We start from the raw sequence: 15910 nt of genomic DNA, 5'->3' as shown, positions 1-15910 counted from the left end.
TGCTTCAATTTTCTTCTACTATTCCACTATTGAAGCATAAAACACTTCATCGAAGGGTCGACGTCATCATATGAGCTTAGCAACGTACATATGATGGAGCAATATAATCTTGGCAGCTGATGGAACAGTTTATATATCAATGATATATATATATCTATTTATTCTGTAATCTATATATATGGAATGGTTAAATACAATTATCCATATATTCAATATGAATGTGGGCTAACTGTTAGTGTATAGAAATCAGACTTTTGCATTCATGTGGATGGTATTAGTGAAAGCCGTATTGATCATGTATTAGTGAAGGTTTTGTTTACCCAGTTGCTGACGAAAGTAAGCTGTGAGTGGTTAGGTTTGCTGTAATTGATATAATTATCACTAATACCATCAATACACGTACACTTCTACATCCCCTGTATAAAGTAACAGCCGGGCAGCTAGTCCATATTGTCGATGTTTGGTAGCATAGTCAATTACAGTTTGTATGTCAAATGTATTTACCACAATCAAAATAGTTGTGTTGAATGTAATTTTTAGGGGGCAGCATATTTGAGATGGGAGAACCTTAAAGTACCTTATTTTCAGAGTATAAGATTATGTCGCATAAGAGTGAAAGTCAGGAGTCCAATTTCCAGCTAGGAAAGTTGCGACTTTACACTGGAAATCACTTGGTGGGTCTATCTGTCCTTTACTCTGGTTTCCAGAGGTTATTCTAATAATCAATGGGCGAATATTAATATATAAAAAAAACCTTGGTATTTGAAATTTTAATGGTGATTATAACTGCAAATGGTATGTAGATGTGTATGTGAAAAAGGCGTTGGAATTTTCTTAAGACAGCCATCGATTGTTTGTTGAGGTGTGGCTGTAGAAAAGGGTTAACATTCCAAAAATCATCCAATTTCAATTGGTACTGTACTTGGTACTGGGTTCAAGGAGATATTAAATGTTCTAAATCAGGATAAATTTTCTAGTCATTTTAAAGTTCTTCCATAATGAGTCACTTTCATTTGAAGCCATATATCAATGAATACATTTATTTAACTGTATATCATACCTGTAAACATGCAGCAGACTGAACAGGTGTGGTTCTTGGTACATGCAGGTCATCCTGATCATGTCATGCAGTAGAAATAAATCTGGTCATGATCACATACATTTATTTATCAGCCTTTCTCTACATGCCAATATAATAACACAATGTACACTGTACCTGGGGCCATAGAAACATTACTTGGCTTTAAAAGCTAGTTGTCTAGAGCTAGCATATCCAGTTAAGTTTAACGAGTGAATTCATAAAGACTTTCAGGAACAAATGTAGACATAAATACATGAAGATTGGCGATCTATCATGTCTTCTAGATCTTTTTTGGGAATCTGTACATTTCTTCCTGAAAGTCTTTTTCAGTTGTTGCAGGATCTAACAATATATTGAATAATAACTATTCTAAATTTCATATACGATAAGTATAGTTGATACATTATCTATGTTTGGGTCATTTTAATCCATAATTTAACTGGAATCAAATATTGTTCTTGTCAACGAATTAGGCTATAACAGAAACATATCAGTGAACATAGTGGGATTAGAAACTAGAATGGGTCATTCATCGTAGTGTCGGTGACCTGCAGGTAGCTCAGCAATGGGGCATTTGGCTAGTGTTTTGAGGTCCCGGGTTGGAATCCCTGCTACATTTTCTCCTCTCCTGTTACACCAGTATACATATTGTTACAGGTTTATCTGCATCAGCTGGGAATACAGTAATATTATGGGTAGTTATAACCAACACAGATAAAGCAGGGTTATCCTTATCACTACCCCTAGGTACATTTTGACACGACAGTGTTTACGACCTACACCATCTATACAAAGCCTCATACTGATTACTGCAGCTGTCCAGGGTTCCACTGATAAACAACACATATACTATCTGTATCCCTGGAGGTTACACTGACTAGATCCCCAATCACATATATAACATTTCATAGGTGAATCCTTCTATAGTGGAGAAGATCAAACTGGGTTTTATTGTGTTAATGCTGTTCCCTATGTAATTAAAGCATTGTTAATCAACGGTACCTTTAAAAAGCTACTTTTTTCAGGAAGATCCATTCTAATTTGTATAAGGAAGATCCCATTTTATCTGAGAAGAGGCCTATTAATGATGTTTATAATCAGATTTTGCACTGGGTGTTCAAAACTAAAACATAATAAGTATTATATTTACCATATATATCAGTACCAATTGCAACCATTAAAACATGTTATGTCAATTAAATTTAATGTAAGTTCTCTAAATTAAAGACATCCTTTCTGTCTTTTATCATGGGGGGGCCGCGGTGGCCGCGGTGGCCGAGTGGCTAAGACATCCCAACATTACCACCAGCCCTCAACCTCTGGGTCGCAAGTTCGAATCCCATGTCGGGCAGTAGCCAGGTACTGACCACTGGTAGATGTTTTTTCTCTGGGTACTCCGTCTTTCCTCCACCAACAAACCTGGCACGTTGTTAAATGACCCTGGATGTTAATAGGACTATAAACTAATGAAAAAAAACCCTCTCTATTACTCTATCTAGATATAGAAAAAATGCTATCAGACCATGTGGTGTAATTATATAATTTCATTTACAGTCTTATGGTATTAATAGAGACAAGTTCATTAGAACTATTTTAAAGATAAATGCACCATAGTTCATCTGTATGCTCACCTATATGTGATTATATGATACTAAAAAGTGAAAAGATTTGTGATAATTGAAATAGGTCTAACTTCACTTTGTATGGAATCATCCAAACAAGTTTTGTAAGGCAATAATTCGTTTCTACCTTGTATGTTTTGTAGGCCAATCATTACACAATAATTTGGGGTGTATTTATCTATAGACTAAAAATTTAAGCTGATTTGTCCTAAGAGGGCTGTCTTATGATGTAACATATCCTGTGCCATTCAACTTGAACCTGTCCATTAAAATGTCAGAGGTGACATTTCATGTCATTGTCCACCTGGAGCATTAACAGGTACAAATGCCTCAGGTGTATTGACTGATAAACTGTGAAACAACTGATAAAGTATGGCCGGGAAAACAGTACAAAGTTCATTTTAACATCTTTATTATACACCTGGTGTGTTAAAGTCACCGTCCCGAATAGCACAGATTGTCAAGGAACTTATACCATGTAATATAGATTGATACATTTTTGTTTACTGGACAAGAAAATTTAATAATGTTTCATTATTGAATAAGGTGACAGCCTGTCTTGATATGGCAGCTGACATTATATTTCAGAGAAAAATAAAGATCAATAGTGTTTATATAAACATAATGTAAAATATGGCATTAGGTGACATGTGGATGAGTTTATCTTAAAATTTTACCCATATCAATGCCATGTCAATATATGTTTGATAAAGTGGCATTATAAAATTATTGTTTGCATGCTATATGGTACCTGGTGCATGAACATAGAGAGGAATTTGGCCGATCACTTGTTGTCTATACATGTAATTGTATACAAATGAAATAAAAAAAATATCATAAGTTATCAAACTTATTTGGTATACTCTAGGGAACTATTTAATATTACAATCAATTTCATGCATTGCTCAATCATAAACGTTATCAAACTTATTGGATATAATATAATTTAACAAATAATTTCACTCATTACTCAATTATAAGCATTCCAAAAGACACATTACAACATTTAAATAATAATTGTTTTGTTGATTCCTAACCTGTGTATGGTGACTACTTTTATTCTTATTCTTAATAGCCAGGTTTGTGATGGTCACTTGAGTCTTAGTCCTGGGCCCCATGGCCAGTAATAATAAATAATCAGATCATGAGTGAAGTCTGTGGTGCCGAGCTGATCTCCTACAGGTCTAACAGGTTTTATTAAGTGTTAGGTCATCTGTTACATCATTGGTTACAATTGGTGTGTGCTGTTAGGCTTTTGGTTATATGTATATATAAATCCACTAAGGTTTGACTAAAAAGACCACTGCTGAAGTTATGAAAGCAAATCTACTTAGTTAAAAGACAGTCCTGAAAAAAAATTGATGATAAGTTAAAAAGCAGTTGTGAATAAAATTGATAATAAAAACTGTCTAAAAATGCAAAAAAACTTGCAAAATACAGAAATTGCCAAACAACTTTTGAATACCATAGTTACAGTAATTCTGGGAAACAAACTTTTAATTTTTGACTTATTTCAGTAAGACCAAGAAGCTAAGCTAAAGATAGAAACAAACTTTTAATTTTTGACTTATTTCAGTAAGACCAAGAAGCTAAGCTAAAGATAGAAATAAACTTTGTATTTATAATTCATTAAGGTTTGAATTAAGGTTTATTATTTGTTTGTCATGTCTTTCATGCATTGATGACTTTGCTTATTAATCATAGATCTTCTATGGTGGACTCTGATCTTCATTGTGTATACAATGTATATATATGTATAATATGAACAAGTCACGACAGATGACAACTACTGTATTCAACCCAACAAGCGCCCAGTGTGCTTAAAAAATTGATAAAAATAAAAAGGTGCTAATAAGTCAAAATTATTGCAAATTTATACCGTTTTATGTAGTTTTGGTCCTTATTTATGATGGGCAATTGAAATTGAAGCCTCAAAAAGGGTGAGGGGCACTTATAGGGACATGGGCGCTTATTTGGTCGAATGTAAACGGTATATATATTTGTATATGTTGACATTTATTAATATCTTATTGAAACACACATATGTACACACCTTATATGCAGTCAGACTTGGTTAATGTTCAGATAAAAGTTGTATTGTTAGCTTCTGTGTTCTGGAGAATAGATTTCTAGTAACTTTCTGATCATTAATTTGCATTCCCCCTGTTACAAAATTTGTATTTAACTAGTACAGAGATTTCATTGTGGCTACATATAATAGGAAGTTTTACATATCTATAAGCTTTGGTTAAAGTTACATGATCGATGAGTTAATAAGGGACAAATGCACATGTGATATGGATTTATTGTGTTTGTAGATCCTTACTGCTTTTAGTTGTTTTTATTGTCAGTTGTTACTATTTTTCCTCAGATACATGCACATATAGATTAGTCGTGCTTTTCCATATCATCTGACATTTATAATTATGAGATATGTAATTGAATCATGTATGCCACATCCTACAACCCAGGGTTTAGATCTGTTAACTGTGGGTCCCCATGTGCATGCCAGTGATAGAAGGGATATCTGATCAACCCTGTATGATTTTGGCTTCTCAACACAAGGCTTGCCGAGTGCTGAATAGCACCAAATCCTATGTAATGATCCAGATATCCCTGTCCACTTGCATTGACAGGTCCAAGTTTGATTTTTTTTCATCAACAATAATAAGCATTATCATTTATTATATGTGTCAAAAATTGATTATGTCATCAGCACGGTATGTCTCGGCTTTGCTACATGCATTGATGATGTCATTTTATTTTATTGTCAAGCACTTGTGAGCTGTTTCATAATCCTGTGTAAGATATAGGGTTATAAACATTATCTCCAGTAATCACAGGAAGGTTCATATGCAGTCTGACCTGGAGAAAAGATGTTTACCTTTCTGTGGCCTTAGCTAAGGTTACATTGATCATGAGGACATCACCATGTAAACAAACTTACAAGCTTGATCAGCCATGTGTGATGTTATAAACTGTTTGTTAGATGAAGTAGTTAATCAGGTTCTTATGTCCGATATATTGTCACTGTAGTGTTAGCTAGGACAACTTTAGTACTGACTCAGGTGTCTATTGTCCAGCTAAGCCTTAAGTAACGTGGTATATATACCTATACAGCTGATATAGATGGTAGAATCAGCTGATTGTTACAAACAAATCAGGTGTGTTGATTGACCTGTCCACTCAGGCATGGAAATGTAAACCAGGTAAATGATTTACCTGTGTATACTATATACTTAAGTTGGCCAGGTGAACTCATCAGTGACATTCACGGCATGTTCTGCCTAGTAACAGGACAAGACAATGTCATGTAGATGTAAAAGATCTGATTTACATATTAAACAATGCAATACACAGCTGACACACTAACCTAGCAACGGCTTATGCAATATAAAAGTTATATATAGAACTTACTACATGTCTCTTACCATATTAACATCCGTGACCTTGATACACTTGAAAGTGAAGTCATAAATGTTCTGAGCATGATATGATGAAGTCATTTGTTTGTAGAATCCATGAATAAATTATATTTGCCCAAATAGAAAGTACTGTTAAGAGGTCTTATTGGTCCAGTGTCAATATTTACAATAAACTTCTCAACAAAAGTATCAATTCTGATTTAGAAACTCCTAAAGAAAAAATCCCCTTTTCTCATTTGTGTTTTTTTATGTAGGTGAAAAAATGAATTAAAAAAAAAAAAACATTAAAAAAAAGTGGGAAAAAAACCCCATGGTGCCTGCATGTTTACTTGTGATTTTGCAAATATTTATTATAAAAATGTCATTTACATTTTATAAAGATGAAGTAGGATGTTTGAATAAAAAGTAATAACTTGTGTTTTATTTTTTACAGGAAACCACTAATCATGTTTACCTGGTTATGGAGGTAAGTTTATCAAATATATAGAAAAAGTAATGTTTAAAAATAGACAGAAATGGAAATCATAGCTATATATAGAAATTATATAAACACGAAAGAAATGATAAACTTTGGATTAGTTTTGAAGTAAAATAATGGAAATGTTTTTAATGACAAGTATGCATATATTCAATGAATTAGATCAATATGAATATTGATTTCAATACAATACAGAAACACACAATTTGAACATTAGATCAATTTTGTGTAGTCATGATCATTTAGCTATAAAACTTAATACAAACTGATCTAGTTGTGCCTTTTAATTATAAAATTTGTTTTCTAGTACTGCAATGGAGGGGATCTTGCTGATTTTTTGCAAGGTGAATATTGAATTTCAAATAAAAATTCAGGAAAAATACATAATAAGACTAATTTTGACAGTAGTATTTTACCACTTAAGAACTTATTCATGATTCATAATTGAAGGTTGAATTAACACAGCCAATTGATAAAGTTCTATTTGTCTGTACGGGATATATATTAACTGATGGATTAGATTATTACAGATGCAAAATAAAGGTTTATATAATGATAAAAAAAAAATTTACCAACAAGTATAACATCTTTTATCTTGAAACTCTCCTTTTTTTTCTTGAAAATTTACATATTTAAATATGCATTCTTTTTCATCATTTCAGCAAAGGGGACATTGAGTGAAAACACAATATCCCAATTCCTGAGGCAAATAGGTAGGTCATCCAAAGGTCATCCAAAGGTCAAGCAATGTGTAATTAGGTCAATTATGTAAATCCAATAAAGGTCAATAATGCATTTATATCTGTTTTTTAACATATGACATAACATATGAACCATATAAATTACATCAGCGTTGTTAAATGTCAATACAAAATATCTATAATAGAATAAATACAATTACTTAACAAATGAAAATACTTACATGGAATCTCTTGTATCATAATTCTTGTTTTATGATCTTAAAATCAAATTTTCTACTCGCAAAGTTCTTAAACCTGACCAAATTAAAAAGGTATGCATATGAGAATAATTCATATCATAATATATGGTAGTTGTAGGTCAAGGTGAAGTACGTGCATGTGTTATTAATTTCCGATTTCTTTTGTCCACAGCTGCTGCTATGAGAGCCTTGCATGGCAAAGGAATTGTACATCGAGATTTGAAACCACAGAACATCTTACTCCAAAATCCTCCAGGCAAAACAAACCCCTCACCTTGTGAGATGATACTTAAGATTGGTGAGTATAATAGAAATTCTTTTGAAGGTTAATCTCATTTATTTACTGGAAAACTGGAAGAATCTGAACTAATCTCATTTTCGTCACTATAAATGTTTCTGTCCAAAAACACATATCAAATATTTGAGGTAGCAAACTTGTTTTTCATATTTTATATGCAATGATCATGATTGAGAGGTCATTTCAAGACTTGATTATTTAATTGAATAACTCCAGTTTATGACATTTTAGATATAATTAATTGTGTTTAGTTAATGTTATTGCAATTCAATGCCGGTTTTCATCACTTTCAGCTGACTTTGGATTCGCAAGATTCCTGCATGATGGTGTTATGGCAGCAACGCTTTGTGGTTCCCCAATGTATATGGTAGGTTCCCCAATGTATATGGTAGGTTCCCAAATGTATATGGTAGGTTCCCCAATGTATATGGTAGGTTCCTAAATGTATATGGTAGGTTCCCCAATGTATATGGTAGGTTCCCCAATGTATATGGTAGGTTTCCCAATGTATATGGTAGGTTCCCCAATGTATATAGTAGGTTCCCCAATGTATATGGTAGGTTACCCAAAGTATATGGTAGGTTCCCCAATGTATATGGTAGGTTTCCCAATGTATATGGTAGGTTTCCCAATGAATATGGTAGGTTCTTCAAAGAATATGGTACAGAGAAGAAAATTCTGAGAATCAGTTTGTTCAATTACATATGCACTTTCTTTCATAATTCATAGTCCTCATATGTGTTAGGTTGTATCATCTTTCTAATGGCCCCTGCTGAAGATAATTCAGCTTATAAAATTTAAATCTTCTTACTTTGTTGTATTTTGCATTAAGTTTCCGATATGACATATTTTTGAATGATATGTTTAATTTTTAATGCAGTTATTGTACATGAATCGTGTGGTTGGTGCACAATAAATTTCGCGACCAAGTAGTCATCAAATAATAACATTGTTTCTGTATTTACCCACCAGGCTCCTGAGGTGATAATGTCGATGCAGTATGATGCTAAGGCAGACCTGTGGAGTATCGGTACCATTGTGTTCCAGTGTCTGACGGGTAAGGCACCCTTCCAGGCACAAACTCCACAGCAACTCAAACACTTTTACGAAAAACACGCCGAACTCAAACCCAAGTAAGTACTCAAGAAAGATCATCAATTTATATTGTTAGTTTCCGTAAATTATTTTCCAAAAGGGGTGATAATGCTCATTCAAAGAAATTATGCTCTCACAAGATGTTTTACTGGATTTTTATGATAAATGAAAAATATTAAATGGATGGAGGCAATGAAACTATTAAGTCCTTATCTTAAGGCATTTTCAAACAGAAGCACATATTGTGACCGTCAAAAAGTCAATATTATACAAATCTACTATAATTCATAATATTGTATAGTTATGGTGATTCAAATCCCTGGTTGAGATATGTTTGACCTTTATTAAAATCAGCTATCTTTAAATCTGGCTTGATGTTAAGTGATTCGTAAATGAAGATTTTTGATCATTATATATAATGTTGTATTGTCTCTGTGCAGTGTCCCTAAAGATACATCATCTGGGTTGAGAGATCTCTTACTACGAATGCTCAAAAGGAATGCTCGAGACAGGATTGCTTTTGGTGGGTACTGGTGTGGGATTTTGTTGTGAAAGTAGCACAGACATTGTGCTATTTATCAGGGATACTGTAAATTAACTTGATTTCGGGCTCCGCTACTAGATTTTGTGATTTCATTTTTTTCAAGAATAATGGGGATTCCTATCAACAGAAAAATGATGAAGATGTTAATTTGTGGAGATCATCTTTAACAAATTTACATGGATCATGAAATTAGTAAAAGTAAATAGCACACAAAAGAAAGTTGGTTTACGGTATATAGCCTCAAGGGAAGAGGGAAATATATGATGGTGTAGGACATGTTTACAAATAAATTTATAAAAAGTTTGATTTCCCATGCATGTTGAGTGTTGAAAGTAATTAAATCTCAAAACACACTTTTTGTGTAGATACACTGTACTTGATATACCTTGTGAGACAGTAGTGGAAAGATCAAGGAAATTGATAACTTCCTGTCCGTTATATATGGTAGTGATCTGGTACAAATAAATGGAATTGGCTGAATGTGTATAAACTAGTTTAGTACCTTATATAGAGCAAATACCAGCAGTAGTTATATGTATATATGGATTGTTCTCCCGACATACCATTGATGTTTTCATTTGTGTATAATTCACAATTATGAATGGATGAATCATCCTTGAGTCGTTCAGAATGACTTTCCCTGTTTGTGTGTACTTCCTGTTTTAATGTGTATTGTTTCTTTACATTGTAGAGGATTTCTTCATTCATCCTTTCCTGAACCCACCACCTGCAATAAAAGCCTGTAAGTATATTATCAGTGGTGGACAAAGGTGGAACTTATTCAGCTTTACTTTGTGATGTTAATAAATAAATCATTAAAACACTCTTAATCAGCATATACATAATTCAGCAAACGATAATGCTACTGATAACATTGTGTCAAAGAGAATGTAAAAATAAAGAAAAAAGTAATACCAATATTGTCAATTAGTTATAAAAAAATTGAAAAACTGAAAATATCTGATTTATTAAATAATGTTATGAATACTCCTCAAAATATTTCATGATTATGCCAAAAATGTATTTATTACTGAAAATTTGCTACTTATCTTTAAAGATGTGTCTTTACTAGTTAGATTGAATTATAAGAGTGAATGAAATTAATAGAAGATCAATGATGACTTAAAACTATTGTTGTTACAGCTTCCCCAGTCCCGGTACCCAGTCGATCTAGTCATGGATTCTCATCAGCAAGCTCCACACCTCCTAGTCATGTGTCTGCCTCTCCCTTGTCAGGACGGGCAGAGTTTTCCCCACCCCCTCGCCGACCTCCACCCCCTCCTCCCCCACAATCGGCACCACTGCCTGCACCCCCTCCGGTCCCTTCACCTGTCAAGATCACGCCCCCAAAACCTCTCCAAGTCATCAAGCGTGAAGAGGCGGAGGCTATCCATGGCTCTACACAAGAAGTCGGTGGATTTCTCAAGGTGGAGAAAGGTGGACAAACGCCCAGAAGTAATAGCCCCACTGAGGTTGGTCAATTTACAATAGCTAGATTTCTTATTGTAATGCCAAGTTGGTATTTGAATAGTTATAAATAAGTGTGAGAGAAGCATTGATCCTTTCTGTTAAACAGATTATTTTACAGATTATCATTAAACATCAAGTTTTAAAAGGATCAATCATTGATGTATTCCTAATGCTCCTGATGATGTTTCTTAGTTGAAATTCACTTGCTAATTTTGCTAGTGTTGTAACTATTGTATCATACTACCTTTTGGCATATTTGAAATAGGGAAATGATACCAGAGGTCTCACTTCAAAAATTTCTAAATGCATCATAATTGTTTTCTAAATTGATCTAAACATATCTAAAATGATCATTGAAACTAATTTATTTGAGGGCTTTCTTAAAGAATTTGCTGTGATATAGATTAATTTGGTTTGATAGTAAAAATCTGATACAGCATATTAAAAGGCTGCTTTCTTTCCAGGACTTCGTGATGGTACCAGTGAGTTTACCATGTGAAAACTTACAAGGTATGATTTTCATCACGGTGTAAACAGCACTGAAACCTTGTTCATTCTAGACACTCTTTGGTGCTTCGGCGATCAATTGAAGATCCTATTAATTTCAGAAGATTTGTCTCCCTATGTTATTCCTTGTGCTTCCTCAAACTGCCAATTAATGACTTTATTGAACTTGAAGAATAAAATCCCTCTACTCCATGTTTTTTATGACAAGTATATTTACTAATAGTTAGTATATCCATGTTGCTCTGATCAGTTTTGGACTCTGTTCCTTTCCTATTCCACTTAGAGTAAGCTATGGTAACCAAAGTGTCTGGGGTATAAACAAGGTTCCACTGTTAGTTGTTGTAACGTTGGTGTATAATTTCATACGTGTCTATTATATGTTGATGTACATGGTATGATTGTGGAATTATCATATTCTGATATTAGCATTATCTTGTTATAGGTAGTGGAGAAAAAACAGCGAAGGCTCCAACACCAGAGGAAATGTCCGTAAAAGCTGCGTAAGTATAGGTTTCAATTACAATTATCTAGCAAAAACATTCTGGATGTCAGTCATTCATGATATTAAATCATCTAATGGCGCCACGATAAACCAGACCCCATTAGTTTTGAAAGCCTACAATCCAGATAGAATTATCAGGGAATGGATTTGATCATTGAATAAGTTAATGGAACCGTCATTCTGGAAAATTGATAATTTGGATGGTTTAGGCTTGGGAAACAAATGTTTAGATTATCAAGGGCCCACTCTATACAATGCCTGCATCAGAAGTATTGAACAGAAATTAGCTATTTGTATAATGTTGTCTTCTCACCAGAATTTTCTATATATTCAGTATTTTTCACCTTTGACCCATTCAGCACCTGTTCTTCTTCAAGAAAACTTGATCATGAGATGTTTTAAATAAATGTCACTTTGGTTTGTTGTAGAGAGAGCCATAACTTTAACATTGATTTCTTTTGTTGTCCCTGTATATTAAACGTTGATCTATTGTGCTGTCCCAGTCATTTTAACATGGATATAATGTGTTGTTACCCCTGCTGGTCGTCCACTTGATCTATTAACCTTCCCTCTGTCTTACAAAACATAATACATATTAATTATTAGTTAGCCAGCCTAGATGACTGGTAGGTAAAACTATATTGTTTAAAGGTTAAAGTCAAACATTTTTCTGCAGATAATTCACCCATAAATTGTCAGAGCACATTTTTGAGGAAAGAATAAACCAAATGGATAGTTGGATTCTACAGATAGAAGTGAAATCAATTGTTCTGTCGATAGACGTATATGGGATGTTGTTTAGAATGATATTTTCAGTCACATTTAGATACTTATAATACCCAGTGTAAACTGTTGCTTAACTGTTCACATCACCTTACTGTAAAATCAGTTGAACATTTCATATAAACAATTGATAATACCCAGTGTAAACTGTTGCTTAACTGTTCACATCACCGTACTGTAAAGTCAGTTGAACATTTTATATAAACAATTGATAATACCCAGTGTAAACTGTTGCTTAACTGTTCACATCACCGTACTGTAAAGTCAGTTGAACATTTTATATAAACAATTGATAATACCCAGTGTAAACTGTTGCTTAACTGTTCACATCACCTTACTGTAAAGTCAGTATAAACAATTGATACATACTTATAAACCTTAATATGTCATGAAATGACATTGATAATGTAACAAACATGGGTGTTGTTGAGAGGTCTTTCTTTTGTATCTTAACTTTGTATTTTGAAGGATTTTAATTAATTATTGATTTATTGATACCAGATAACCCTAAAATAGAATACCACTCAAAAATAAGTATATTACAGTATCTTATTGTTCTTTAGTGTTTTAATTAATATATACTAAGATTACTGAGGTTCCCTTGCCCTAATGTTTGTTTTCTGTTTTACAGAGAACCCCCATCCCTACCCCTGGGGGCAGTGAAGGTGAGCCCCACCTCTGGGGCAGCAGCCTTTAGTAAGAAGTCCCCCGAGGAGGCTACCAGTCCTAGTCGCCCGTCCACCCTCCCTATGCAGACTGACCCTCCTACCAAACCCCACTCCTCGGAACCTATCCCTGTACCGGGCCAGGTACAAGCCTACCACAGAATGTCCGCTGGCTCGCCATCAAGTCCTCATAAAAACAGCATGGACATTTCTCCTACTGGCTCAAGTTCAGGATCAAATAAGGTAGGTATTAGACTATCTGAATTGTGTTAAAAATTCATTTGATAACATGCTGATAGATATAGACTTCCTGAATTGTGTTAGAAGTTAATTTGATAAGATGCTAGTGAAATTACATGTGATAAATGATATCTATATTACCATAAATTATAGCATAATAGTGGCAATTTTATTCATGTGTAATTATGGAAAATTTATGTGTTTATAATAAATTTCAATAGACATATTTTGTAAATGGTATTCAGTCAGTAGTGTGGTCGTTCATGCAATTTGTTTTAAGTGTTTGTGTTATTATTGTGCTCAATAAGCAAAATGATGTATAGAACTCAACTGAAATTTTCTTATAAGACATTAATATCCTAAAAATATTTTAAAAAAATATAACTGTTAAAACTGCTTATTTAAGGTTTGTTAGGATATGAATATTTGTATTAGCATAGTTATAATTTGATTGAGTTTCACTCTTTAATTTATTGTATTGTAGGACTCAACTGAGAAGAAAGACATAAAGACATCTCCCGCGGCAGTAGATGCCAAGCTCTGTGGACCTGATATCGGGTCTCTCTCTCCTCCAGCTGGTATATATCCTCTCTATACATTCAAATCTGATTTACTGTATGGCGTTAAAGTTTCATTGTGTAGAAATTTTAATCGTTTTCATGGTTGCTTTAGATCAGAACCACAAGGATAAAAACAATAAATGTTGATACATTAATGAATTCATGTTCCAAAGACTGAACTACAAATATTTTTTACAATGCACACGTCATGATATACAGTATTTGTTGAAGAGCATGTAAAAATCATTCATTGGTGTTAGGAATTCTACTACAATGACTTAATAAAGTATCATTTTGAGAAAATTTACAGTTTTAATTGCATTTCATGAAGAACATTTCTGTAGGTACTTGATATGTTGGAATTTGAGATACCAAAATGATATTGGTAAAGTATGATTTATCATTGATATGTCCTACCTTCAGATGAATGTAATATCACAAAAATCACATAAAAATACGATGTCACAATCACCGGAAGGTGGGACATTGCATCTAATTTATGGTAAATCGTACATTACCCATGGCTCTGGTATTTTGCGAAATGATGATTTTTTAATAAGGGAAAAGTGTTTGGTAGGCCCTGTTTGAATTGTAATGCTTTGTTTTGTAGTGAAATTTTCCATTGGTACTCCTCCCAGCACTGGGCAGTGGAAGAGAGGTAGCATTGGTCCTACTCCCGCACGTTATAGTACTACCCCACCTAGTCTGGCCAACTCACCTCATCGAAGATCAGGTAGGGTAAACAAACATGTCCCTCTTGGGACTTCAACTCTGTGTTTGCATATTACAGAGGTATCTGCCCTTGTGTGTAGGTAATAATGTGTCATGTCATGTGTTGCAAGCATAACATCATATTTTTGGGAGAAAAAGATGTGAATTGCACCCACAAAATAGTGACGTCGTAATGGATATCTACCTGTAAGGGAGCTAACTCTGTAATATGCAAAGAGGAAATTGACAGCTTGATGGTAGAAAGCAGTAATATTAATCATTATTTCCGATTATTATCCCCCGCCCAGCAACAAATGGGTTCCGTCCGTCCGTCTGTACAAATGGTTTCCGGAGCATAACTCTAAAACCAGTAGAGATATTTCCACGAAACTTCATACACACATTGTTCTTATGGTCTAGTAGTGCCTTTTGCTATTTTTAGGTTTTCATTTTTTCTGTAACCATGGAAACATTGCTAAAAATATCATATTTTTGTACCAGGTTCGTTTCCGGAGCATAACTCTAAAACCAGAAGAGATATTTCCACGAAACTTCATAGACACATTGGTCTTATGGTCTAGTAGTGCCTTTTGCTATTTTAAGGTTTTCACTTTTTGTACTTTTTTCTGTAACTATGGAAACATTGCTGAAAATGGCAGATTTTTGTGTAAGAATCGTTTCCGGAGCACAACTCTAAAACCAGCAGAGATATTTCCATGAAACTTCATAGACATTGTTCATGGTCTAGTAGTGCCTTTTGCTATTTTTAGGTTTTCATTTTTGCACTTTTTCCGTAACCATGGAAACATTGCTGAAAATATCATTTTTTTGTACCAGGTTTTTTCCGCAGCATAACTGGAAAACCGGTTGAGATTAGTCTTATGGTCTAGTAGTACCTTTTGCTATTTTTAGGTTTTCATTTTTTGCACTTTTTCCGTTACAATGGAAACATTGCTGAAAATATCATGGTAAATGGTAAATGTTACTTT

The 15910-nt window shown here is 33.8% G+C and overlaps 1 protein-coding gene across 4 annotated transcripts in view; it reads left to right on the top strand.

The window, feature by feature from the left end:
• LOC138332328 (serine/threonine-protein kinase unc-51-like) overlaps positions 1-15910 on the top strand; it is a 34168-nt gene that overhangs the window by 7642 nt on the left and 10616 nt on the right. For 3 of the 4 annotated variants that reach the window (XM_069280381.1, XM_069280380.1, XM_069280382.1), the window contains exons 4-17: positions 6562-6594; positions 6914-6950; positions 7269-7319; positions 7719-7844; positions 8138-8211; positions 8817-8977; positions 9380-9462; positions 10175-10225; positions 10627-10955; positions 11418-11463; positions 11903-11960; positions 13377-13653; positions 14135-14228; positions 14821-14943. In XM_069280381.1, coding sequence (XP_069136482.1) covers positions 6562-6594; positions 6914-6950; positions 7269-7319; positions 7719-7844; positions 8138-8211; positions 8817-8977; positions 9380-9462; positions 10175-10225; positions 10627-10955; positions 11418-11463; positions 11903-11960; positions 13377-13653; positions 14135-14228; positions 14821-14943 — 1543 coding nt within the window. Of the gene's footprint in view, positions 1-6561; positions 6595-6913; positions 6951-7268; positions 7320-7718; positions 7845-8137; positions 8212-8430; positions 8443-8816; positions 8978-9379; positions 9463-10174; positions 10226-10626; positions 10956-11417; positions 11464-11902; positions 11961-13376; positions 13654-14134; positions 14229-14820; positions 14944-15910 lie in introns of those variants that run through there. The other variant, XM_069280383.1, reaches the window with a different exon arrangement.

Source organism: Argopecten irradians, chromosome 9, assembly GCF_041381155.1.
Source record: "Argopecten irradians isolate NY chromosome 9, Ai_NY, whole genome shotgun sequence".
Classification (NCBI taxonomy): Eukaryota; Metazoa; Mollusca; class Bivalvia; order Pectinida; family Pectinidae; genus Argopecten; species Argopecten irradians.
This window is presented reverse-complemented; position numbering and strand designations above follow the sequence as displayed.